This window comes from Equus caballus, chromosome 21 (assembly GCF_041296265.1).
Source record: "Equus caballus isolate H_3958 breed thoroughbred chromosome 21, TB-T2T, whole genome shotgun sequence".
In the NCBI taxonomy this organism is placed as follows: domain Eukaryota; kingdom Metazoa; phylum Chordata; class Mammalia; order Perissodactyla; family Equidae; genus Equus; species Equus caballus.
Genome location: NC_091704.1, coordinates 44,943,025 through 44,967,898, shown reverse-complemented (window position 1 = coordinate 44,967,898; position 24,874 = coordinate 44,943,025). Strand labels below are relative to the sequence as shown.

General features: G+C 42.1%; 1 protein-coding gene across 1 annotated transcript in view; it reads right to left on the bottom strand.

Moving 5' to 3' along the window:
• The window catches only part of AGXT2 (alanine--glyoxylate aminotransferase 2), a 40,386-nt gene extending 15,512 nt beyond the window's left edge, over window positions 1-24,874 (bottom strand). Inside the window, exons 1-10 of the mRNA XM_001500116.6 lie at window positions 24,822-24,874; window positions 21,015-21,280; window positions 14,932-15,017; window positions 13,024-13,208; window positions 10,099-10,222; window positions 8,752-8,846; window positions 6,996-7,089; window positions 6,267-6,360; window positions 2,202-2,302; window positions 1,160-1,252 (exon numbers count right to left, since the gene is read on the bottom strand). Coding sequence (XP_001500166.2) covers window positions 1,160-1,252; window positions 2,202-2,302; window positions 6,267-6,360; window positions 6,996-7,089; window positions 8,752-8,846; window positions 10,099-10,222; window positions 13,024-13,208; window positions 14,932-15,017; window positions 21,015-21,102 — 960 coding nt within the window. The 5' untranslated portion in view covers window positions 21,103-21,280; window positions 24,822-24,874. The remainder of the gene's footprint in view (window positions 1-1,159; window positions 1,253-2,201; window positions 2,303-6,266; window positions 6,361-6,995; window positions 7,090-8,751; window positions 8,847-10,098; window positions 10,223-13,023; window positions 13,209-14,931; window positions 15,018-21,014; window positions 21,281-24,821) is intronic.

Below are 24,874 nucleotides of genomic sequence, written 5' to 3'. Positions count from 1 at the left end.
TGACCGAATTTACGTTTCTTCTTCCTTTTTAATAGCAGGTAGACTTTGCTTAGGACTTTGATTAGTTCACGTTCCCTAAACTTGTGTTGGCGGGTGGGGAAAGGGAGGATGGACATGGCAGGAGGAGCTGGCCCACGCCTCCCTGTGTAGTACAGCTGGGGGTCCGGTCCACTTGGGGATAACAGAGACCTGGCTGTGCATGAAGAAATTGCAAAAGACTGCCGCCAAGGGGGCAGCCCCAAGTCCACTCTAGGTTTAGCTGAGGAAAACTGTTCAGGCAGATGGCAGGACTGAAACAGATGTGAAACATACTCACAAGTTCTCCACCTGCTCTTGGTGGGTCTGATCACTTATTAGTAGAATCATGATGGGCCACCCAGGGATCAGCCGGGAGCGCTTCTGTGGCCCTGGTGGGCATCCTCTGGTCTTTTGTTCCACATGTTATTCTCAGTAAGCAAAAGACTGCTTTCTTTGATACACTCTAATATGAGGTGCAATTATAAGTAAAATGATCCCTTTAAAAAAGACACAGGCCAGCGCCTCACAGAGCCAATGACTTTTATTCTCTTCAAAGTGTCCCATTGGAGGCACTGCACTGTGTTTATTCCAACAACACTGCCTTAACTCAAGCTATTTTAGAATTTTTTTGGAACCAGTTTTTGGGTATCTATATGGTGGCCCTCTTCTAACTTAGAGTCTGGATGTGTTTTCTTTTTAAATATCATTTCCAAACAAGTTTTTTTATTAAGGTAAGATGAATGCTGTCAGGCTGGTTAATACTATTTTGGCAAAAATTGAGATGAAAACTTTGTTATGGGATTAAGTTTCCCATGTGATTTTTAAGCTGCCCCTGATGCAATCCCCAGATAGAAATTTTAAAAGTGTTTTGAGCGATGGCAGCATCATCTATGCCCGTTAGCAACTTATTTGGTAGACTTTAATTTGGATGTTTAAGTTCTGGTATACTTGTTAAATGAACCAACTAATCCATTAACAAACCAATGAGCTAACCAGCAAAAGCTTCATTGACTTATACTCCTATCTTGGAGTTCCCACACTAGCTGCTTTCTGCCTGGACATCAGAGGAGAGTTAAAAGTTTTCTCCCTTGCCTTGCCTGTCCCTGCCGCACTACAACGCACCTCTCCCAGGGTCACTCACTTCATCCGAGATGCACACGCCTCCCCGCTCTCGCACCAGCTTGAAGGCTTCCTTTAGAAACCCCTTCGGGTACTGAACAATTCCACTCACCCCCTGAAAAGCACCAAACCAAGAAGACCTATAATAACAGCCCTGTGAAACTGCTACAAAAAATTATCCTCGTTAGCATTAGTAATACTAGCAATTTTTAAAATGGTCTCTAGAACTGTTTCAATTATGGGTGAAAAGAAGGGTGTTACTCTGATGCCATACCTTTTGGGAAAAGGAAGCAAATGCTTATTCTTTTCTGAGATTAGAAAAAAGTACGTTAAGGGGACTTGGTAGTCAGTCCTGGTGGTTAAGATTTGGTGTTCTCATCACCATGGCCCCGGTTTGTTTCCCGGTTAGGGAACCACACCACCCATCTGTCAGCTGTCACACTGTGGTGGCTGCATGTTGCTGTGATGCTGAAAGCTATGCCATGGGTATTTTCAAATACCAGCAGGGTCACTCATAGTGGACAGGTTTTAGTGGAGCTTCTAGACTAAGACAGACTAGGAAGGAGGCCCAACCACCCACTTCCAAAAAAAATTGGCCATGAAAACCTTGTGAATAGCACTGGAGCATTGTGTGATATTATGCCGGAAGGTGAGAGGATGGTGCAAAAAGACCGGGCAGGGTTCTGCTCTGCTGTATGTGGGGTCACTATGAGACAACACTCACAACAAAAGAGGACTTGATAAGATTGAAGAAAGTCTCCCCATGACAGTGTGGGTATTAAGCAACTAAAAATTGCTGGGGTTTCCTTTTCTTTAGAATTTTAGGAATTCAGTAGTTTCATCTCTCTAGCTGTTCAGTCTGGGGATGCAGGAGATAGTTTTTTAAAATTCAATTCAAAGTCAGGGGCCCTTTTTTCCCAAGGGGATCAAGGCAATGAATTGAATTTGGAGACAGACACAGCAATGGTCACTTAAATAATTTGGAATTCTCTAGAAGGTATGAGTTAAAACTCTCTGATAATTTAAAACTGAGCTCAGTTAGTGTCTAAGGTTAATATACCCACTTGAATCGGCTCTACAAAAAATCCAGCAATTGATTTGGCCACAGCAGTGCTCAGAGTATCTTTGAACTGTTCGATGTACTGGTCTTTCGCTTGGCAGCAGTCTGCAAGAAACGAACAAACAATTTGAAGACGTGAGAATAGCATCCAGAAGAACAAGGAAAAACACAGAAAAAAGAAAACAGGATGAGTAAATTGACTAGAGTCCCTCAGAACACAGTAGACCAGGATATGAAGGTACGATTTCTGGAGGGGGAACGTTCTCTCAGAACGACTGTGCTTCGGGTCCAGCATTGAGAGTAGGATAGCCATGGAGTCATAAAGAAACCACTTTAGTCTTTTCTGTCTGGGGAAGGAATGACTGAACTGTCACTGAGTCTGGTATAGATATCTATTTCACCTAGGGATACCCATCCTCTCTACTGGGTAGATTTAATTCAAATATAACTTGGGTGTGGATGTAATCTATTTGAAAATAACTCTATTTACCTTGTATTGCCACTTAATCTGATGTACAATTTTAAAGCCACGAAGTGTCTGAGTCTTTAGAGTTAGTAAATACCTTTACAGAATAATTAGAATTCAGTCTAAAGAGGAATGTGCTAGAGCTAGATAACTTTCATCCATTGCAGCCAGGGAGAGGAAGGCTTCTCCTCTGGTCCTAGATCGACTGCCTCCAGACGTGACTGAACCTTCAGAATTCTTATCTGCACCTGTATTTTGGTTCTAAATAGCACCACACAGTCTCTGAACTTAAACCCATATCCATGGATGGCAGAAGGGATGCAGAAGGAGACGTGGATGTGATGGAAGCCCCCAGCCCCAGCAACAGTGAAAGCAGTCTGGGAAGCCACCTATCATCCTACCACTTTCTTAGAGGCGTGGAGGCAGCCTTGTTTCCTGAAGGCCAGAGATAAGGAATAGAAACCTTCAGTCATCACCATCAACACTGAAGCATAAATATATTGTATACTTTGGCTCTTCATCAAAAAGTGGGGAAAACACAACCTGGCCCCAAATATACGTTTGAGCTAAACGTGATATTTGGGAAAGCTTACTTGACAGTGGTACCTGATATCTTTGGTTAGTTGGAATTGGGGGTTGAGTGTATGTGGAAGGAAGTAATGAAAAGGATATCAAACCTAGAAAGCACATGTTGTTTGATGGGCAGGATATAGTGGACAAATAAATCTATTCCTCTAGAGATTGAAATTTCCTATTTTTATTAAGAGATGAAGAGAAAACAGCCTAGAATGACCCTGAAGGATGGAATAGATATATGTTCAAAAGATATAATTTGGAAATTTAGGATGCCCATTTGTAGCTAGAGAAATCAAATGGTAAAGCAAAATCAACCCCAATGGCTTAAATTTGGGCAAAACCAAACCAAGAGAAGGTTTTGCTTGAACCTGATTTTTCATGATTTTTTTTCATTTTTAATCTTTCATGATTTTTTTTTCCCCTACTGCCCACAAGTTCAGTGATGAGAGAGCTCATTGACCCTAATCAGCTTTTTAATTCACTTGGCGTTTACTTCATTGGCTCATTGCTCTAATTCCAGGTCAGGTTGGCTCTGAGGAGAGACTTGGTGCTTGGTGTTACCATGACAACATCAAGCCGGAAAGGAGTGGATGCTCTGCTGCATGCTATCCAAGGAACGGAGTAGATATGGAGACATTTTAATTTTAGCTGGTGAGATAGAAAGAGTTAAGCAGAGTGAGGAACCAAGAAAGAACCATTTTTAAGGAAAAGGAAATGTCTTGCAAAAGGAAGAAAAGAACGACATGATCAGCACCAGGTTTGGGACATTGTGGGGGCAGTGGATATTGAGAGGTGAATTTCTTCACAGGTTACACCTGAAATTCATGGCCTGGAATTCCTGAGGAGGAGGTGGAGGAAGGTAATGAAATCTACCATAGAAACATCTCTATTAGGCTCACAAAATGGAGCCCTCTTCTGCTTATGCAGGAAGTGATGACATAATTTGGAGGTGAAAAATCTTCTACAAATGTTGGCACCTGTCTGTGCTCAGTGAATGAACCCTAAGAGGAACTGAGGACTGGAGCACCTATCTGTTGCCAATCTTCTTGCTTGAGGAAGATTCACCCTGAGCTAACATCTGTGGCAATCTTCCTCCATTTTGTTTGTGGGTCCCTGCCCACATACAGCATGACTACTGACGGGTGGTATAGGTCTGTGCCTGGGAACTGAACCTGGGCTGCTAAAGTGGAATACACTGAACTTAACCACTAGGCCGTGGGGTCGGCCCCTGAATATACTGTTTTACAACAAAGACCAAACACTTCTTAGGCCCTAAAAATGCTAGAGGAGGCTGAAGTCCCTTTTTGTCTTCCAGGTCAATTTAAAGATATGGTATCTCTCTTGTCTCTTAAAGATATGAGTTAAGAAAAGAGCTGACTTCATCTATGCCAAGGACAACAGTTTAGAGAAGCAGAAATGGATGTCTGTCACTATCATTTAGCCTCCAGATGCCACTAGAGAGATGACCACGGGGTTCTAGTATTTTCAAGTTGGCCTAAGGCAGAGGAGAAGGCCTCAAAGAGGGAGGAGGCAAGAAGATGCAGAGAGAGACAGACGCTGAGGAGGGATGGAAGGAATGGCCATCTCATGAGTGCTTCTGCCTACTAGGTTCCATGATGGTCGTTGGCAGTCAGATTGAGGTCTGTGAGGTGCATCTAACTGATTCTAGTTCTTGATGCAATAAAGATAAGATGTATAGGTATGGCTGTGTTTGCCACTGCTATTGTCTGCCTTCCTCTACAAAAAGCTCTCTTCCCTTCATCTCGTGAAGCCCTGTGATAAGGGGGCACGAGGCTATTGTTCTCTGCATTTTATAAATGAGAAAACTGAGGTAGAAGATGAAGCTTTTGCTCATAGCTGAATCATGGTAGAGCCGAGAGTCGAATCCAGGTTTCCTGACTTCATGTGTCTCCTCAATCCTGGCCAGCAGAACAAGAGTTCTTTCTAAGCCTGGGTTCATCCCACTGGCACATTAATATGAACAAGGAAGGTCACTGTTTGGGAGCACTGGCTTTGGAGTCAGAAGACTTGGGGTCAAGTCTTAGCTCTCCTGCCTTCTAGGGGTGGACCTTGTTTTTTTTCATCTTTAAAATGGAGAGTTTGAATTACAACTTTAAACTTCCTTAGAGTTTTAAGTTCTGTAACCAGGACATCTTGTTCCAAGGCTCATTCTTTCATCCTCCTACCTCATTTTGCCATTATCCCATCTGAATTTTAAGATGACTGTGAATTTCCTTCCTTTCAGAGCTGATTTTTAAGATTTCCATTTTCATTCTTCCTCTCAACCCCGTGACTCATACTATTCCATTAAAGCTCTTGTGGCCAGAGCATTTAGTTCTTTTCATCAGAACTACTTAGGAGCAGTTATTGAAAAGGTCCTGCACTGTGATGACACGGATGAGGGGGGCTTGCTGATTAGCAAAGAACAGATGCTTTTTCCACGCCTCCTCTCCCTCCAGAACAGGTAAAGAATGCAAATAAAAATGGGATTGATAACTCGATGCTTTCCGTGTGAGACTGCCCTTAAAACTTTTGCAAGAGATATCAGCAGCCTTCAGGACTGGCCTTCTGTTTTGACAGATGCTCTCATTTTGGTTGGCATTCTGAGTCCCTGGGGGAGCTTCTTGACTGGAGTTTTGAGATTTCGAGAAGTAATCTTTTCCTTCCCTGCTTCTTCCACTGAGATTGGTAAATAATCCCACCAAACTCGTTTTATTTTAAAATTGATAGCAGAGCTGTTGCTAATAGAGCTCCTTTAATTAAGTACCAGGTGATGGGCTGTTTTCATCTTAGTTCTGAGAGCATGAGATGCTTTTCCTCACAGCCAGAAGGACGCTCTGATAGTACAGCGGTAGCAGGCCTGAGAAATGTTGATTCAGTGAGGGGTTACTTTCTAGTTTTGTTTCCTTTGGACTTTTCCTTTCCTGTTTTTTCAGATCTGCTCACTGAGGAATGGTTCAGCCTTTCTCCGTGTTCCTTACCCGTCCTGACCTTCCACCATGTTCCTCCCTCCCTGCCCAGCTGGACCTGGTGCACAGCTGCATTTCCTAATGGTTTGCACTGGAGAATCTCGACAGTGGCTTCCTCCCCAAGGGCCGCGGAAAACATCTGGGCACATTGTCTACAAAGGACAAAAGAAGGAGTTTGGCAAAAGGTGAACACGAGATAGTCCGTTTGGGGGAGGATATGGTACCAATCAAGGGAAGGGGGCTTCTTAATTTGATATTGAGTCCTCCCTTACTCCTCCCCGACTTAGGATGAAAACCTAATATTCTTCTTTGAAGAGATAATTTTTTTCTTAGAAATCAGTTATGTGGGCACACTACAAAGGAAACTGATTTCAATGTCAGCCTGGAAACAACTTGCTCAAGAGTTTGGTGGGTAAGGGAATCTGAAAGAATAAGAATAATTAGGTATCTTATTCTGATGCTGAAAAGGTGGGTACAAAGATGAGTCTAGAAATTTTATGCATTCAAGACTCTGAGAACTAATTTCACTGTATTTATTTGCAGTTTGCTTGATTTTATTTAAAAGCACAACAAATAAAAAAACCCTATCATTAATTATTACTCAGACTCCGAAGGCCTTTCTAAGAAACATTTCCCCCAAATGGTCTTCAATTTAATTGTCAAATTGAGCCCCTGATTAATTATAGGCTTTATATTAGTATCTAATCATAATACCTGGAAAATCTGATCAATTATTCCACATACCCAGAAGCCTTTAGAGAAATAAGACAAAACCCTCAAAACTCACTGATTCACAGCCTGCTGCACCGGGGAGTTCCATCTTGAAGTACCCTACATTTGTCAAGCCAAGTATGTAAGGGCTGCCTCCATGGTAGGCTCCTCTGCAGGGAAAAAACAGTAGGGGGATAGGATTCAGTTAATTTTGGTCACCGGCCTGTGGAATAGTGAGTAGGACAAAAGAGAAAATCCTTGAAGTGTATGGAGATGAAATAGAACACCGTTAATATTCAACTCCAATGATTTCTAAGAAATCTAAGCCTATGTCAGGTGAATTTACTTATTTATCTTTTATACTGGAATCATAGATTTGAAATTATAAAAGGAATTTTGGAGACCATCTGACCAAGAACTCTGACCTTAGCACCTGCCCTATCCTGTTACTCTAAAGTAGTGAGACTTATCTTTTAGCAACATGCTGGAAATCATCTATTCAATGTTCAGAGCACTGGCCTTCAAAGTAACCACCTTGAGAAGCCAAATATTTGTTCTTGTGATGCAGCTGTTTCTCAGCATCTTTGGGGACTCCTCTCTAAGAGCCTCATAAGCTACCTTATTGGGCATATAAGAAACACGTTTTGTTTCTTTTTGAACCGGAAAGGGTTATGTTTAGTAATAAATCATTCTAACCACCAGTTGTGGCTTCAAATGAATTTTGATAATTTCCCAAGTCAAAATCACTGTTAAAAGATGATTTAGGATATTAAGACTGCAAATGGATGGTCATATATCTTGAAAGAAGAGACACAAACACTTGTTGACCTCTAGTAGCACCATGACTGCTTTGAATAGATCAGTACTTATCTGGACATACACATTCTGCCATATTTATTCAGGTGAAACGTCAATCACAATTCTTTCTTGCCATATTTTCTTGATAGCAAATGCTTGCTCATGCCTGTAGTCCCTGCATGTGCGTTTTATAAGGCTGTGTAGTATTGGATGTGCTGTGGTCAACAGATCTTGTGGAAATCAAATCTTCTTTTGAATTTAGACATAAATTATGGCCAGACAGGTGAAAGAATGAGACTATTTCTTCATTCCATCAACTTTTACTCTATGTCACTCCTGTCTTTTATACAAACCTTATTGTAAGAGTCTGTTTAAATGTGTTATATAAAATTACCCAAGGAGGCAACTGTAAGCAAAATTCTTAGTTTTCTCTTATTTTTAATGCTAATATAGCCATCAAATGTTTATAATTAATCTATTAAATTATCGATTCTCAAAAGTTACCTAAAGGAGCAAAAATATACTGGGTTAGATATACATCCTCTGAACCTCAAAAGAATAAAAGATGAAAAACTGGTGCAGCTGGCACTATGAAATAACTATATGGCTCTTTATCATAAGCAGAGATTAAAATGGGCCCAGTGTGACACGGTAAGGTCATGATCTTCTATGGGTGTCGACCAGTCATTCACCGCTTCGCATATGTTGTAGTCAATACCATGTAGTCAATATCATGTCTTCAAAGATAAAAGCTGTCATATGACCTTCTCTTTAATTCCATAGGAGGATCTATGACATAACTAGGACTCCAACCTGTTTGTTACCCTAGACAGGGAGCTCCTACCTTGGATCAGGATAATTTGGATGATGTTGTCCAGTCATAAAATTCATTTGACTGATCCTGCCCTGAAACCTAAAATTAGAAAAATACTCCTGGGAAAGTCCCTGTCCCCCTCCATGCTATATTTTAAATAAGCATTTAGTATTGAGGTGAGTCAATGTTATTAAAGTGGACTATTCCAAGGTGTGATTACCTGAAAGAAATGATGTCTATGTTAGTTGAGTGTGCTCTGGCCATCAGCATGGCTAGGTCGTTGGCTTCTGAGCCACTGTTCGTAAAGAAAATGACCTGGAGGGAAAAGGAAGACACGTGGCCTCATACTTTATTTCCTTTTTTACCCAATTAATTCAGAATTGGTAAAGACTGCGTTTTCCAGCCTCTGCTTATGAGGGAGAGCTTCCTTCAGATCAGGAGTCCCATCGTTTAACATTAATTCTGCAGCTCTTCATTGAGCAGCTGCTAAGTGCTAGAGATACAAAGATGCCTAATGGATTGTCCCAGTTGTGAAACATTCTGGACTTTCATTGGCTTTACCTGATGCTCTGCAAAATGATAAGATGGGGAGACTTGCTGAGGAGGGCACAGTGCTTAGTGGCTGAGTGGATTCAATGACTGGGTCTCTTGGCTCCTTAACTTAAACCACCCCACCTGATTCTGGAGGCTTGGGACAATGTGGGCTCCCTGATCCTGCAGCCCCAGAGGATATCCCAGCCTGTCTGTTCAGTGTGTGTATGTTGAAAAAACAAGCAAGCAAACAAAAAATGAAGCTCATCCTGGCCAAAAGAAAGGGGAGAACTAAAAGGTACTGGTTCCTCCAGGCTCGGGGACTGGGAGGCATGTGCTGTGTCCTTGCTGACTTCCTCGCTTCTGCTCTTCCAAGAACATGCCTGGGTTGACCTTAAGGTGCAGCTATCCTAACTTTATTCATCTCTTCTAGATAATAAAGTAGTAATAATAGCTAATACCAGGTACCTAGCACTGTTCTGAGTGCTACATATGTATTAACTCATTGAATCCTGAAATGCAAACCTTGGCCAACATTTTAACATCTCAATTCAGTTAAAAAATTCAGTAATTTCAGGTGCAAAAAATAACTCATTTAGCAAAAATATCTAAGTGCATCTTAGACCAAAGGAGCTTAGTGGTATATTAATTTTATAAAACAATGGCTTCACTCTTTGTGAAAGAAGAAGTGCGGATGACTTTGCAGAGGGGCTGTGGAGCAAAGAGATGAAAACCCCTTGAGGAACATAGAGGAGTGTCAGGAGGGCTGGCGCTCCTGCTAAGTGATTTCTGCAGAGATGTGGTAGTGAGGAGAGCGACCCAAGAGAGGCAGAGACTTGGAGCTGATGAAGTGAACATTGTCTGCTTTCACCAGCAATTCGTAAATTCCATTTTTCTCCTTGATTGCTTTCAGATGTGGCTATTAGCTCACTAATTTCAAATGTTCACTACACATGCCAAATTCCCTGCCTACATTCCCGCTTCCTATGGCAACTCGCCTGGGATGGCGAGTCTCTTTGAGCTGGGAGCATCGTACCTTCAGAGGCTCAGGAAGAATCGCGGAAAGCTTCTCTGCGTATTCATGGATCGGAAGGTTGAAGAAGATGGGACTTGTATGCCACAGACGGCCAAGCTGCTTTTGTGCCACTGCGTTTACCTTCCTAGATAAACAGGAGAGCAGAGTGACCCACACTGCCAGTGGGCATGTCCCTCCCAACACACGTGCTGGACATTGAACTTGAATACACGGCTGTTTCTCAAAGAGTTTCAAGAGGCTGATTTCATCCACACACAAGAAAGAGCTTCTCTAACCACCGGAGGACTCTGGCAGTGGGATGTGTCGCCTCCAAAGGGAATGAATTCCTCACGAAGAGAAGTGTTCAAAAGAAGACTAAATAATTGTCTGTTAGAGATTTCAGAAAAGAAATTACTGGTTTAGAAGCGAGTTTGAACTTAGAATCTCTTCTAACTAGATTTTCTCATTAACTACCCTTTAAACAGACTGGAAAATAGAGATGACTTGATGGAAGTCTGAGTGTCTTCTCATTTTATTCTTCTAAAGAATTACAGATCCATCAAGTACCCGTATACAGACGAACAGTTTTTCCTTCAAAGGAGATTCCAATAACTGGGTCTTACTAGCGGTCGGTGTTCATGAACATTTTGTAACTATGAAACCACATTCTGTGAAGTATTAGAGGCTTCATGAGGGATTGTGGAAGCTAAGAGTAGATAGAAATGTGGAACCTGACTTGGAATGCCTTGAAAAGACAGGCCCAAGTGTTTGAACTTGACCTAAAAGACAGCAATTGCTAAAGTTTGTTACATACTGGTTCTGTTTGTCGTTAATAACTGTCACACCAAAAAAATCAGTTCACTGGTTAAATGGTTTTGAGAAATAGCAGATCAAACAGATTTCTTTACTGTAGGACTTGTCAGTACCTTTAAGAGGTTAACATGCAATGTTTCTCCCCAGGAGGGAGATATAGCTTAAAGTGTTTCCCAACCTTATTTTCTTATGGGAGCCTTAACCAATGAACCTCTCCTGTGATCAGCGTTCCATGGAACTCACTTTAGAAAATTGTGGAGTATCAATAAACCCAAACAGAAGAGACCCTTGACAAGAACATTGTTTAGCAAAGTAAATCTGAGAGCCATACGGAAGGGTAGAATGGAGCAGAGAAGACCGGTAACGGTGAGGCCAGCTAGAAGGGGAGGGTAGCCTTCCAGGTGTGGGAGGAGAAGCAGCTCCTAGGAGACTGGCGTTGGTGGGAATTAGTGACAGGGGCTGGAAGAGGAGGCATTTCAGTGGAGGGAAAGCTAGATCTTGGTATCAGGTTGGTTATAAGGAAGGAAAGGCAGGGAAGAGTCAAAGATGGCTGCAACACTCTTGCCTGTAACGGTGGGGAAATCCCAGGATTGGTTGAGAAACACAGCCAGTTGTTTAGCTATCCGGCTCCTAGAAGAGGACTTTCGCAGAGTAGGTGGCTCATAACGGCTCCCTGAATAAATGGATACGTGAGCAGAAACAGAATTTGGAAAGCATGATAGATTTGGTCTTGGTAATGCTGAATTTCAGCTGGTGGTGGAATATCACAGGGTGGCGGGGGATGTTCTGGAGGCTGTGGGAAATTTGGGGCATTTTAATGCACACTCAGGGTTTATTAGAGTTATTATCACAGCTTGGTGAGGGGCCAAGGCTGAAAAAACAGAGTTGGGTAAGGCTTCTGAAAACGTAACAACTAATGACCAGAGGTGGGGACATGGGGTGGGACCGATTTGGGGGGGGGATTAATAGAGGTGAAGGGAGTAGAGAGAGAGAGCAGAGGGTTAAGGAAAGAGCCTGAGACACCCAGGGTTAGCGGGTCAGAGGGGCAAGTTGAGGGGCCAGAGGGAGGTCAGGAGAAGCACAAAGGTCATGAAAGCCAGTGAGAGCGGTTCGTTAACAGGGACAACGTTGAATATTATTGGGAGGATTCAACGAAAATGCTTAAAATTTTTCTCGACTTCATTTTTCTTTACTTCTTTCATGTGCGTTTCTCCTATGTTTTAAATTTCACGTGAAGTTTATTTGCGTGCTCCTTGGGACCTCGCATGGGACTGGTGCCTCCTGAGGACAGAAACGGGAAGAAGGCTGTGGTGGCAGAGAGTGAAGGCTGGACCCCGAGGGAAAACTCACTCCTCACCACCTGACAGCTGCTTGCAGAAAAGACCTTTTGCTCCTATGTTGACAGAAGGGCCCAAACCTATTCGATTTATTTAGGCTTGCTGCTTTATTTCTGTCCCACTTAATGTGAATTTTATTGACCAGATTATTAAAGGCAAGCTAGAATAGACAGTAAAATGACATGGCTGCACAGAAAGCAAAAGGACCACAGCAGGACCTGCCGAGGCTATTTGTGTGTGTGGATTGGTGATTAAGGTCACAGAGAATCTCAAGATTAATGGAGCCGTACACTTCCAATGTAAATTTCTGGCTATGGTTACATCTTTGTCTTATCATTCTTTCTTTCCTCATCCGTCGTTCAGAGTTGATGAAGACCCTCAGGGCAGAAGTGATTTCTCATCTCTCATCATCCTGCACTCAAACGCCTGCCCCCGTGATCTCTGAGAACCGCCTGCCTTTCTCTTCCTTCTGCCTTTTCCCAGTGCTTTCCCTCTCTTTGGAAAGCTGTTCCTGGTGGGGAGAAACACACACACAGCAACACTCCAATCACGTGGTTCATGCCACATTGCATGTGCAATGAGAATGACTAAACCTTGTATTGTCAAGCGGAGAAAAAGTGCAATGTTAAGATTTTTTTGTTACCCAGGAAATAGTAGAGAGCATGCCAGCCATAAACTGGGGTATGCCTAAAGAGAGAGAGCTTTTAACCAGGGGTCTGAATCACTAACATGATCATTGACCTGTTTCCCACATATTCTTCTGGAGTGAAAACCCCAGAATTTTAAGGATACTTACGGGTGGCAGTGACCAACACCGACAGTGACAATCCCAGAAAAGAAGTCCAGGTATCTGTTTCCCTCATGATCAAATAGCCACTCCATGTGACCCTGATGGAGCAACAAAGGCTCTGCAAAATACGCCGTCCGCGGGGGATAGAGATGTCGATTGTTGATCTCCAGAACACGCTGATAGGCAAGGGACTGTAGATAGGCAAGATTTAAGTATTTACAGTCTTCCTTTTCCCCATCTCCACTTTTTCTTTTTTGAGGAAGGTTAGCCCTGAGCTAACTACTGCCAATCCTCCTGTTTTTTTGCTGAGGAAGCCTGGCCCTGAGCTAACATCCATGCCCATCTTCCTCCACTTTATATGTGGGACACCTACCACAGCATGGTGTGCCAAGCGGTGCCATGTCTGCACCTGGGATCCGAATGGGTGAACCCTGGGCCGCCGACAAGCGGAATGTGCGAACTTAACCGCTGTGCCACCAGGCCAGCCCCTCCACGTTTCTTACAAGATCGACAGCAAGTAGGTATTGCTGTGCCCCACCTCCCTACTGACTGACCATAGGGCTGCTGCCTGTGCTCACAGTGGGAGTGTTTGTCCAATGTCCTCCTTGCGGGACACCAAGGCCCTTTCTCTCAAGTAGGGGAAGTTATTAATGTGGGCCTTTAATCTCTTTCTAGATCAAGTATAAAGAAATGGGCTGAAATTTTCTCTCTCTCAATGAAAAGCCTTGGCTTTGAGTTGATTTTAGCTGTGGAAAAAAAAAAAGACTTTGGAAGTAAATGTCTGAAATAATGTCTTTTTTTCTTTTTTAGAATAAAAAAATGAAGTGCTGGTGATGTTCATGTCTTTAATTATCAAACCTCTCTCCTATACTTCCCTTCTTTGTAGGTCCTTCCTGACTATCTATTGATTTCGTAATTTCTAACCTATGTGTATTATGTAGAATAAAGGAGTTGGAGAGAGAGAAAGGAAGAGAGAGACAGAGGGAGAGAACACAATCTACTGGCCTGAGAGCAAAATGATAACTTTTTATATATATATATTTTTAAAGATTTTTTTTTTTCCTTTTTCTCCCCAAAGCCCGCCGGTACATAGTTGTATATTCTTAGTGGTGAGTCCTTCTAGTTGTGGCGTGTGGGATGCCGCCTGATGGCTTGGTGAGCGATGCCATGTCTGTGCCCAGGATTCGAACCAGTGAAACCCTGGGCTGCTGCAGCAGAGTACGCGAACTTAACCACTCGGCCATGGGGCTGGCCCTCAACTTTATAGTTTTTGATGAAAGACTCAGGAAGGTCAGATCATGCATTGCCATATGAGACAGTCAAAAGCAGAACTGTTTTTTTTTTTTTTTTTTTTTGGTGAGGAAGATTGTCACTGAACTAACATCTGTACCAATCTTCCTCTATTTCCTATGTGGGATGCCACCACTGCATGGCTTGACAAGCAGTGTGTAGGTCCACACCCAGGATCCGAACCTGTGAAACCAGGGCCGCCAAAGTGGAGTGTGTGAACTCAACCACTATGCCACTGGGCTGGCCCCAGAATAACATTTTTAAAAGCAGATGTGTGCCATCCCACTTGTGATATATGTGTTTGTGTGTGTGTATATATCTATATTTATATCACTGTGATACATATATGGTGATGGATAGTCTCCTTCTTGTACTCTCTCTCTCTCTGTCTCTGTCTCGTCTCTGCCTCTGCCTCTGTATCTTTCACACATAAACACACAATTCATACAATAGTGTTGAATGGAGTAAGAGGGTTCAGATGGTCCCAATGACTTAAGTGATAAAATATCTGGGATGGGATGGCTCAACGGCAGGCAGGGCCAGGTGGGTCCTTCCTGAGGAAACAATTTAGCCCTTTCAAGAAGAACCACCTCTTTTGAGTTTTCCTGAAGTTCTGATTCTTACCTGGTATTTTTCAGGGATGAAGTCACACGGAGGCATTCTGGGTTTTGTGTGAACACCAAGCTTGGTTACAGATGTCCAGAAAGCTCCTATGAAAAATGAAGTGAGTTAGAATCCTCAGCTAACCCTCACACAGGCACATTTGTATGAATCACCTATAGTTAACCTGAATCAAGGTCCTTAGGCAATTTTATTTCTTAGTTTAAAAAAAATCATTTAAATCAGCCTTTGGTTTGGATTTAAAAGCTGAAGTATCTCAATAATAAATTTTCTGGAGGAAAAAAAGATAGTTCCTGTTGAATCTAGTCAAGAAAGGCATGGAGGATGTTGGGGGAAGTCATTGTTTCTCACACCAAAGTCTCTTACAAGCTTGGGAAGCTCTTCCACCATGCCTCGTGTCAACAACAATTCTCTTTTCCGTTGGCCAAACCTCTGCTGGTGCAGTGTGTTGCTGGAATACATCCTCTTTGTTTATAGAGGTGCTTTCTGGTTTTGAGCTGTCTAGAGCTTGAGTCCCAGTGCCTATCCCAGGTCCTGGTACTGGGTTGGCTCTCAATGAACAAGGAATGAATAGCTGTTGACTATTCTTACAGGGAATGAGGAGAGATGGGTACTAGGCAATGTACGGTGTTAACAAATACATGTAAATCGATCTGGAAGACGAAACCTTCCTCCAAAACACGGCAACACAAAGACCCTGGCAACACAAGACCATGATAAGGCAAAGATTAGCTGAGCCAGAGGGATCATTATTTGGAGTTAGAAGGGACCTAAGATTTTTTTGTGTGTGTATGTGTGTTAAAATGCTCATTTTATAGATGGGGAAACCAGCCTAAAGTGGTAAATTAATTTGTGCAAGGTTACCAAGCTAGTTAGCTGCAGAACAAGACGAATAGTCCGAGCTTCTGACTCCCAGCCTAGTCTTTCACATATTCATTGGCCACCTTCGTCCTCCCCTTCCAGCACTGATTTTGACCTTTTCATAGCAGTGGGATTAATAATGGAACCAAAGAATATCAGAGCTGGAAGAGACGTCTAGACACCTTATAAGTACTCTCAGAAAAGAATGCTGCTGATTTTGAAGATTCAAGGTCAGTGTCATGCTAATTGTACAAGTGGAGAGAGCTGAGGAAATGATGTCTCCTGTTCAGCACGAGGGTTTGAATCCCTGGATGAAATGCTGGTGTTTTGTGTGGCTATGAAGTCAGAGTCCCGAGAAACACAATGAAAAATTGTTTTTAAATGAAGCTGGAAAGTAACAGCTCTGAATATGTTTTCTTTCAAAGAGATCTCTTTCACTTTTCTGCTCTAAATAATCACTAATGTCATTAATATGCTCTTACTTTAAAAGCAAGTGAGTTTTGGCTATCTATGCATAGAAATGACCAAAAAATGATAGCTTAAGTTTTCTGAGAATTTCACCTTTTGAAAGGCTTTTCATTGTGTCTCTCTACATTAGCTACTCTTCTGAGATGGGGAAAAAATTCTGAGTGTTTCTAAGAATTCAAATTCCCTTTATTCCTTCAGTCTCATTTTCACATCTGCAAAATTGGAGTTGCCCGTTGAGGAGGCTGTAAGGTCTCTTGACTTCAAGGTTATAGGAATTACGAAAGTAGGCTGGAGGGGGAAGAGAGTTGGAGAGAAAGATTTCATAAAGAAAAGCCTGAATTTTAAACAGTTGAGGCAGGTTTACTCATTCATTCATTCATTCATTCATCAAACTGATAGGAATATGATGGTGCAATGAGGGCCCCAAATGAGAGACAAAAAGTCTTGTCCTCAGGAAGGAAGAAAAGAATAAAGATGGATAGCAAGCAAGCAAGTAGGAAAAATACTTAGTCAATAAGTGAAAAATAAATCTAGATAGCTTTTCAAAGTCTATTTCCTTTCATAGCTCCTCTCTGACTAAACAACCCAAACTCAAAAAATAATAGTAATAATAATAATTTATGGACAAAAAGAAACAGAAGTGCCATGGTTTTCATTATTTACCAGAAAAAAATTAAAATCTAAATATCTAGATGATTGCTTGCATTCTTTATTCAAAATAGCTTATGTTTTGAGGACAACATAAGAGTTGGGGGTTAATAAAGCTTCTCTTGGGTTCTTGGGAATTGTGTGTGCACACATGCCTGTTTGTGTGTGCATGCACGGGGGCTATATGTGTATGGGAGGAAGATAGAGCCAAGAGGGGTGGGGGAAGGGGTAACTGGAATATGAACTAATAGAACTGAACCCCAGGAATATTTCTAAAAGGGCATTTTTTTCTTTCTTTTTATCATTTCAACTGGTCTGGTGTTGCCTTTTTAGGCCTGATGCCAAACACAGATGACAGCTAATGATTTTCATCCAATTCACCAATTTCCACTTCAATTCACCTGGAAAACTCAAGACATTTAAAGATGGCATTCAGTTTGGAGAACACCACCCCCTTGTATAACAAATGCCAGGTGGGTAATGGAGTTTGATTTTCCAGCTGCCTAATTCTCATAGAGTTTTATAGCAGACCAGTCACCTTAACTTTGTTTTCTTCCCCCAAAATCATAATATCAAAAAGTGAAAAACTGTTGGGAAAGGTAAGTGAGAAAAATAAATTTTTGTGGGCGTTTAAAAATTCCAGGGGAAATTCTCTGTAACATTCAAGATTTTTCTAATGTGCATAACTAGCTTTCGGCACAGAGAAGGTATTTATCAAGGGCTTCGTTACTCTTTCAAGTTAAAAAAAAGGTTATAAAATATTTGAAAATACGTAATGAAGTCAGTCGGTAGAATATTAAGGTGATTTATTAAAATGCTAATTACGTCTTATTTCTGCATAGTATTTTAGTTAGCTTAAAAAGACTTGTCACTTTGAGTATCTCTTTTGATACTTCAGATACCCAATGAGTTAGGAAAGGAAGATTTTATCATTTATCTTAGAGCCAAGTCAATGAGGATTAAATGTGGGGCATTTGGAATTTTGAGGGCCTCCCATAGGGTCAAGGGCTTGAGATGCTGCCTCCCATGGAGGCCTGTTGAGACTAAGTTGCGGTCTGGATAAATGAGAGGCAGTGGTTGGTTGGGGAGAAATTTTTTCTCATCTGCTCCTCATTGAGCTGGAGCTACCAGCTCTCGGACCTGAGAGAAGATCCTTCTCCCTTCCTAACCTGTGCCATGGTCTACTGGAAGTTATGAAGGAGGCTCGTCATTGCTGTTCAGTATCATCCAGTCCCCTTACCATGATCAATAGCACCCTAGTCTCTCTGTGGGGAACCACCTCTGCAAAATCGTGTGCTCTCAGTGACAGGATAACAATACCAGATGCCTGCCTTCCAAAGGGGAAATCAAGGGATGGGTGTGAGATCTCTGATGGGTGAATGAGATGTCCTCTCTTTAGGCCTGGAAGTCTTGAGCCAATGACCTGGATGGAGAGAATGGCTGGACGCTCTCATCAGACCCATGACACGCTTATAAGGCTGTTCCTGCTGTGAGTTACTGCTATTCCTGCTGGACCTTCCTTGGCTTCTCTTCCTGCCTACTCCTGCCCACCTCCTTTCTCTCTTGTTGATTCTTTCAGCCCCTTCCCTTCCTCCATAATCTTCCAATACATACTCTTTTGCTTAAGTAAAGCGGGGCCAGTTGCTGTGGTTCACAAACGAGAGCTCTGCCTAATTCTGGGGCTGGTGAATCCTTCTTCCCTTTTAGGAGCAGGCCTTCCCTGAGGCCACCCCTCCTGGCCCTTTGCAGGGTTATATCAGTTCTTCAGTCTCCAGTGAGCACTGCTGGTGGTGCAGGCCGGAGACCATCCATTAGGGCTAATTTTGATGTTTTTCTGAGGAAAGGCGTTGCTCGAGTCTTGGGAAGTTTCTCAGCTGGAAATGAGCATTATTTACCATCCATTTGCCATACTTGTGGGAGCAAAGGCAGATGACTGGAAAATGGTACCTTTGAGCATATACCCCACCTCTCAGGAAATGTTACACCTTTAACAATTGTTAGCTAATTAGTAAGAAGGAAGGCACCGTTGAGATATTTTCTCCAATCTTTTATACCAAAAACAAATTGCTTCTATAACTTTGAGTATATATTTAGCCCTAAAGGGATTGAGTATGTCAAACAGAGGCAAGACTGAATCCTTTATGCACACATATATCATCCAGTATATATGTAGGTGATATACAAGGATTGAGACGTATTTATTTTTGTATATCTGATAACACTTAACACCTAGTGATCTCCCTATCTAACACAGACTCTGCTGCCCCCTCCTTTCATTTTATTTTTCTATCTCCTCACCCTGGTTTGGTTTTATTCATGGCATGGATCTCTACTGAATGTTTTTTACATATTTACTTGTTTATCTGTTCATGCCTGGTCTTCCCCACTGGGATACATAAGGGCAGTGGTTTTGTTTTGCTCCCCGTGGCTCTGTCTATGGTCCAGGTGCATAGTAGCTGCTCAAATACTTCTGATTGAATGTATATTTTGCACACAATGGGTTCTTAAGAAGGGTATGTTCAATGAGGGTGTGTTTGGATGAACAAGCACAAGCAGGCATATATCTAGGTACAGTAGGTGAGAAAGTAGAAATAAAGCCCCAAAGGCTTTTGAAAGGCTAGATCAAGAGTATGACACTCGTGTCTACATGGCATGGGTTTGCAAGATTACTTCTCCTCTGTAGCCCTTGGCGGAGTTACTTTAAGGAGTCCCCAGTGAGTTGATCAAGATCTCTAGGCACCAAGCCTCACCTACCATTTCTAGGACACCTGCTACCATCTGCCCAGCTCCACGACCCTCAGGGGTTAGGGTGGGAAAGCAGAAGCGGGTGGCAGAGAGGGTATTTTCTCTTGTTCTGTCAACAACTAGTACTTTCAGTATAGTGTCTTCCGTACTGAGCCTAAGACCATGGGTATAATTCTAGCTCCTTCTCAGAACCTGTTGGTTTAAGTGGCATCTGGCAAAAGACCCATCACTGAGGGAAAGAGAAATCGAACAGGATTGGAAGAAGAGTGGGTAAGAGAGGGCCTGGTGGAATCACTCTGACTTCGAAGTGAGACACACCTGGCTTTGAATCCCAAGTTGTTGCTTCTGTGTTTCTGCCTTTGACCAAATTTCTTAATTATTCTTTATTCTTCTGTCTCCTCATCTGTGAAATGGAGTAACAGTACTCACTAACAAGTTCAGTTGAAGAGGAAAGGAGATAATCTTTTAAAGCATCAGACATGTGTTAAGTTTCAAAGAATTTCAATTGTCAGGGGGATAAAAAGCAAATAGGATATGAAGGAAGGAGAGAAGAAAAAGAAAGATGAAGAGGAAGTGAAGACAAAATTAATCATAATGGGCAATGGAAAAGGGTTTCCTATACCTGATTAGGGCCTGTGGGGCACAGGGTCTCACTATGGCACATAAACGTGCAGATGGCTGCTTATTCTCATGTTTGCATGAGGAAAATTGGTGAGGAGGTGAGTTCTAGTGAAACAAGATACATGTGAAAATCACAGGCACCTCAAATATAATATGTGAAGCCACCGTTGGCTGACTACCCTGGGTCTCCTTGCATTTTCTTTTCCTGCTGTAGAGAGAGGAGAATCTGAGTGGAAGAAGAGGGCTCAGGGTCTAGTCCTGGCTTCTTGGGTGTCTCTGGGTAAATGACTGCACTTCTCTGAGTCTCAGTTTCCTTGTTGGTAATTGAAGGGATGGTACCCCCTCCTTGGGTCATGGTGTAAATTTGTAAGGATGCTGCATGTCTTTTAAGGTAGTCGTCCTTGAGCATCTCTATATTGAAGTTAATACTTTATTTTTTGAATTGCTCTTCTTTTATTTATTTTTTATATTACAGCTAAGATATCATACAGTTTTTTTTAAATTGTATATAGTCAGGTTTTATTATCTATGAATTTCATTGCAGGACAAAAGGGTGCATTAGGAAATATTGGACATGAGAAGAGGGCATTGGATTTGACAGAGTGAGAACCTGTGTTGGATGACGGGTCTCTAAGACCCATCTAGGTCAAACATTCCAGAATTCCAGGCAACAGGCTCCGGAGCTCAGCCCTTCCCCTCTTGCTGACCCTCTGCTGACCCACATCCCCCTGGTTTCCACTCACGGCTCAAGGAAGGGCACATCTTGGGGATCCTGGGTGAGGAGATCTCCAGGCGCAAAGCTCTCTGCAAATGTCTCCAGGCCAGAGTCATCTCTGCAAGGCAGGAAGCAACCCCTGGGGGAGCAGGTCAGAGGAAGGGCTCCAACTGATCACCAAAAGGCTGGACTTTGAGATTAGAATAGAAGGGGAGGAGCTCTAGAGGGGAGTCTTGGAGTGATTACTGCCACCACTTCTACCAAGCCCAGAGCTTCCAGGGCTGGCAATAGTGCCTAAGGGGAGTAAAAGACACAGGGAGGGGGGAAGGAAGGAGGAGAGAGGGAGAGGGAAAAGAGAAAGAAGGTGGTCAGGCAAAACAAAGATCTTCTGGACTAGTTTTATTAGTTTTGTGTTCATCAGGGTCTCATCAGGGTGAGATTCTCTCTGCAGGAGGGAGGTGATGGGTGTGGGGGAGGGTCAAGACATAGTTGAAGGGCAGAGGTTGAGAAACGAGGGGTGTGAGTAAGAGAGAGAGAGAGAGAGAGAGAGAGGATATGCGTGGAGTGAATGGATAAAGAAATTGGTACTGGTATTGGGGGTCTCAGAGGAAGAGAAGGGGGACTAATGGGGAAGCGGGTGCTCCACACGGAAGGAGAAGGGGCATCAAATAGCTAGAGAAGGCTCTGGATAACAGTGCATCCCTTTAGGTGTCCGAATAGGGCAAGAAGTTGAGAGCTGAGGAGTTAGGGTGCTTTATTTTTATTACACTTTAATTTCCTGAATTGTCATTTGTCACTCCTGCGTCCTCCCACCCCTAATCACCAATGGGTAACTCTTTGGTGTGTTTAATATGTATCTTTTTGTTAGTATGTATTCTTGTAAAATATATATTGTTTGGGGTGAATGTATTTTTAATTTATGTAAATATATGTCCTTTTTTTTGGGTTAGAGTCATGTTTTTAACATCCATCCAGGCTGCTATGAGTACTGCAGAGTGGGAGTCAATGTACCTTTGCATGGTAGTACCTAAGGGGGACAGTGACAAAGGCATTTGGAGCTGCAGAGTAAGGGGGTGGGGACGGGTGAACAGCATACAAGGTGACCTTCTTGTATCACCATGCAGGGAGGACAATTGGTTTGGTCACATCCTCTACCAACATCTGGGAAACAACCTTTTACCCCAAATGCCCACAGGAGGCAAGAGCACCAGGTAAGCACAGAGAGCGTTTTAAATTTGATGTCAATTGTCCCCTTTTTTGTTGGATCCCAGCTCACAGCCCTTTCTGCTTTACGGACTGTAGGCAACAGTCATGTGATGTGGCTGGTCAGTTGCTATGGGAATGACCCATGTCAACAAGGACAGTGGCAACATAGCCTCTCCCTGGGGTGCCCAATTTCTCACTCTGTTGAACAAAGTGAGAAAACGTTGAGTTCCTGAAATCTGGCATATGTTCTTCAACTCCACGGGGCGGTGATCAATTTTGGCGTTGTGAATACTACAGGCTGCAAGCTCCCTTGACTTGAGATTGTTCTTGGGCTATCAGTTTAGAGATCATTATGGTGAGAGGCACCCAACAACATCAGGGGCTGCCTGGAGTGGGGAAGCAAAACACTGCATTTTGAATAACTTCAAAGTGAGAAGCTGTGTCTCCGTTATTTTAAAGCAAAAACATTTATTCTGATTAGCATCATACGATACATGCTTTTTGTTAAAACAAACAAACTCAAGCCTAGAAAAGCATAAGGAAGAAAAAAAATCACAACAAATCTGACCATTATATTTTAGTAAAAGCTCTTTCATAAATCTTTTTTTACATGTATATTTGTGTCTGTGCATGCCATTAAAAAATACCTATAGTCAATAATATAGCTTGTCACGCAAAAACATAGCTTTTTGTGTAAAAACACCCCACATAGATCCGAGTCATCTTTCCTAATTCTTTCATAATATTCCATTTTGTATTTTACTTAATTTTGGAAAGTTTGTGACCATTACTTCAAATATTTCTTCTTCTCTGTTTTTTCTCCTCCTTCTAGTATTTTGATTGCCCATATATTACACCTCTTAAGATTACAGCTCTTAGAGGCTGTGTTATGTGTTTTTCCTCATGCTTTTTTTTCGTTGCATTTTAGTTTGGGAAGTTTCTACTACCTATCCTCAAGCTCACTGATTCTTTCCTCAGCTGTGTCCAGTCTAATGATGTGTCCGTCAAAGACATTCTTTTTTTAAAAATTAATTTATTGAAGTAACATTGGTTTATGACATTGTGTAAATTTCTGGGGAATGTCATTATATTTTGGCTTCTGTATAGACTACATCGGGTTCACCACTAAGAGTCTAGTTTCCATCCATCACTATACACACGTGCCCCTTTACCCGTTTCAGCCTCCCCCCACCTGCTTCACGTCTGGTAACCACCAATCTGTTCTCCTTATCTATGTGTTTGTTTGTTTATCTTCCACATATAAGTGAAATCATACAGTATTTGTCATTCCATATCTGACTTATTTCACTTTGCATAATACCCTCAAGGTCCATCCATGTTGTCACAAATGACATGATTTTGTCTTTTTTATGGCTGAGTAGTTTTCCACTGTATATACTATATTTATATTATATCATCTTTATGCATTCATCTGTTGATGGGCACTTGGGTTTCTTCAAAATTAAAAATAAAAATATCATATGATCCAGCTATTCTACTTCTGGGTGTTTATCTGCAGAACATGAAAACATTAATTCAAAAAGATATATGTACTCCTACATTCATTGCAGCATTATTCACGATAGCTAAAGACATTCTTCATTTCTATTATAGTGCTTTTGATTTCTAGCATTTCCTTTGGATTCTTTCTTAGAGTTTCCATTTCTCTGCTTACAATACCAGTTTGGTATTTTTCCATTAGAGTCCTTAACATTAATCATAGTTATTTTAAATTGTCTGGTGATTCCAATATCTGAGTTCATGTCTGATGCTGGCTTTGTCTCTTCAGATTGTGTTTTTTTCCTATCATTTTAGCATGCCTTGCAACCTTTTGATGACAACTGCCATGATGCATTGGGTAATAGGATCTGAGGTAGTTAAGCCTTTGGGGTGAGGTTTTATGTTAATCTGGTTAGGAGGTGGGATGTGTTTAATGTTTGCTGTAGGTGTAGGTGCTGGAGGATTCAAATTCAAATTCCTCTAGTGTCCTTGTTTTAGTGTCCCCCATTGTCTTAGGGCTTCCCTAAGAAATTCTCTTTAAATAGAGTCAGGGTCTGGCAGCTCTTTCAGCTGTAATTCTATTTATTTTACTAGAGCTCTAAAATCTTATGATTAGATCTCAGTCTTTTAGTGGGCCTCTGTCTTTGGACTGTCGTCTTCACAAGTGTTTCTCCAGTAGCGTAACTTAAAAAAATTCCCATCCTCTCCTCCCTTCTTTGGCTTCAGTTTTTCCAATCTATTTCCTTGAAGCCCTTCTCCCTATTGACTATGTTCTTTTTTTGTTTCCCCTTAGATGAGACTGGAAGGATAGAGGGGGCTGGGATAGGGGGAACGTCCTTCCCACAGCTGATGTAGGACTCTGGCAAAGTCATCTTCCCTGGAGAATAGATCTTTGTTAAAAGTGAAGGCTCTAAGCGTGTTTCACAATGATTACTTTTCCCCTTTGCCTTCCCCAGCCATAGCAATGAAGGGATCTTCACTTTGAAAACCTGGTGATGTTTGTGTAGGTAGGGCCTCTCAGGGTTTAGGGTCCTCCTAAGACTGTGGCAACCAGGGAGTTTCTCATTCTCACACTAGTCCCCACTCAACCTCCAGCAGTTTGTCAAAATTACGGCTTAAGTGTTCTTACCAGTTACGGCTTCAGTGGCTTCTGGAAGTTAAGCAGGTCTCTGCTGTGACTCT